Source organism: Wasmannia auropunctata, unplaced genomic scaffold, assembly GCF_000956235.1.
Source record: "Wasmannia auropunctata unplaced genomic scaffold, wasmannia.A_1.0 LD277490.1, whole genome shotgun sequence".
NCBI classification, from domain to species: domain Eukaryota; kingdom Metazoa; phylum Arthropoda; class Insecta; order Hymenoptera; family Formicidae; genus Wasmannia; species Wasmannia auropunctata.
The window spans coordinates 1-1,046 of record NW_012085400.1 but is presented as its reverse complement, the minus strand read 5'-3'; the positions used below and the strand labels follow the sequence as shown (position 1 = coordinate 1,046).

General features: G+C 51.1%; 1 protein-coding gene across 1 annotated transcript; it reads right to left on the bottom strand.

Annotated features, from left to right (window-relative positions):
* Window positions 1–82: 82 nt before the first annotated feature.
* LOC105461803 lies at window positions 83–413 on the bottom strand. Its single transcript, XM_011708306.1, has one exon. The coding sequence runs from the start codon at window positions 411–413 to the stop codon at window positions 93–95; it is 321 nt and encodes a 106-aa protein (XP_011706608.1). The 3' UTR covers window positions 83–92.
* Window positions 414–1,046: the final 633 nt, after the last annotated feature.

Below are 1,046 nucleotides of genomic sequence, written 5' to 3'. Positions count from 1 at the left end.
TCTACATTGGTAGAAATGGGCCTAAATCGAGCTTAGCCGTGATTCGTGAAACCTCAATCTCTGTATATTTGTGTACAATAATATCTTACATCTCAATCATTCTCCTCCTCGTCGTCGTCGTCGGGCTCTTGCAAATGATCTAATCTAAGCTCCTTGGAGCGATCGACTTTGACCACCGGCCGATTCTGTTTACACGTCCTCTTCGGTTTCTGCCCGATCACGTATTCCGGCAAGATGATCTTGCTGCTCCTGAATATCGGCCTGTCGTCGGGCTCCACGATCGCCGCGACACCCTCCGCCGTCTCTTCCGTCCGTGGCTTTCTGAACGCGATCTGCGACGAGGCGCGTTTCTTGGACTTGAACCGCGTCTCCGTGGGACCCGCCGCGTTTGACACGCAAGGCTCGACGTCCATCCCCTCGTCGACCTCCTCCTCCTCCTCCTCCTCCTCCCTCCTCCGTCCGCTGTCGCAGTTTATTTATATTGCAAACATAAACGCGAGACAAATACAAAATTTGTTGCGCCGTTGCGTCACGACGTTGCGGGCGGTTTATTTGCGATAAAAACGGTATCGAGGGGTATCACTCTATCTGTCACACGTACGAGCACGCCTGGCATTATGTCGTAAGTCTCTCAGCACACACGCACGCGCGGGATCATACACAGAAAGTAACACGTATATTTCTTCGCGGCCCGTAAAACCTACGTGCTACCCTAAATCATAAACTCGCCGCGACGTCTGCGAGGGTACTTTGTCCGATGGACCGTAGCGAAATACATCGCGAACACGCGCGCGCGTGCAGAGTTGTGCAACACAGGTCCCCGGCACGGCGGGACGGCGCGCGGCCTCGGGGATCTGGGAAATTTTGCAAGTGCATTATTTGAGCGGAAATTAGCGCATAATTATTTGCCACGCGTTTCTCTCCCATTACTCCTTGTTAAACAAAATATTACGCGCGCAGTAACTCGGCTAGAGATTTAAGCGAGAAGCTTAAACACGCAATTACAAGTGTCCGCCATTTTTTAACTTTCAATTCTATTTAAATTA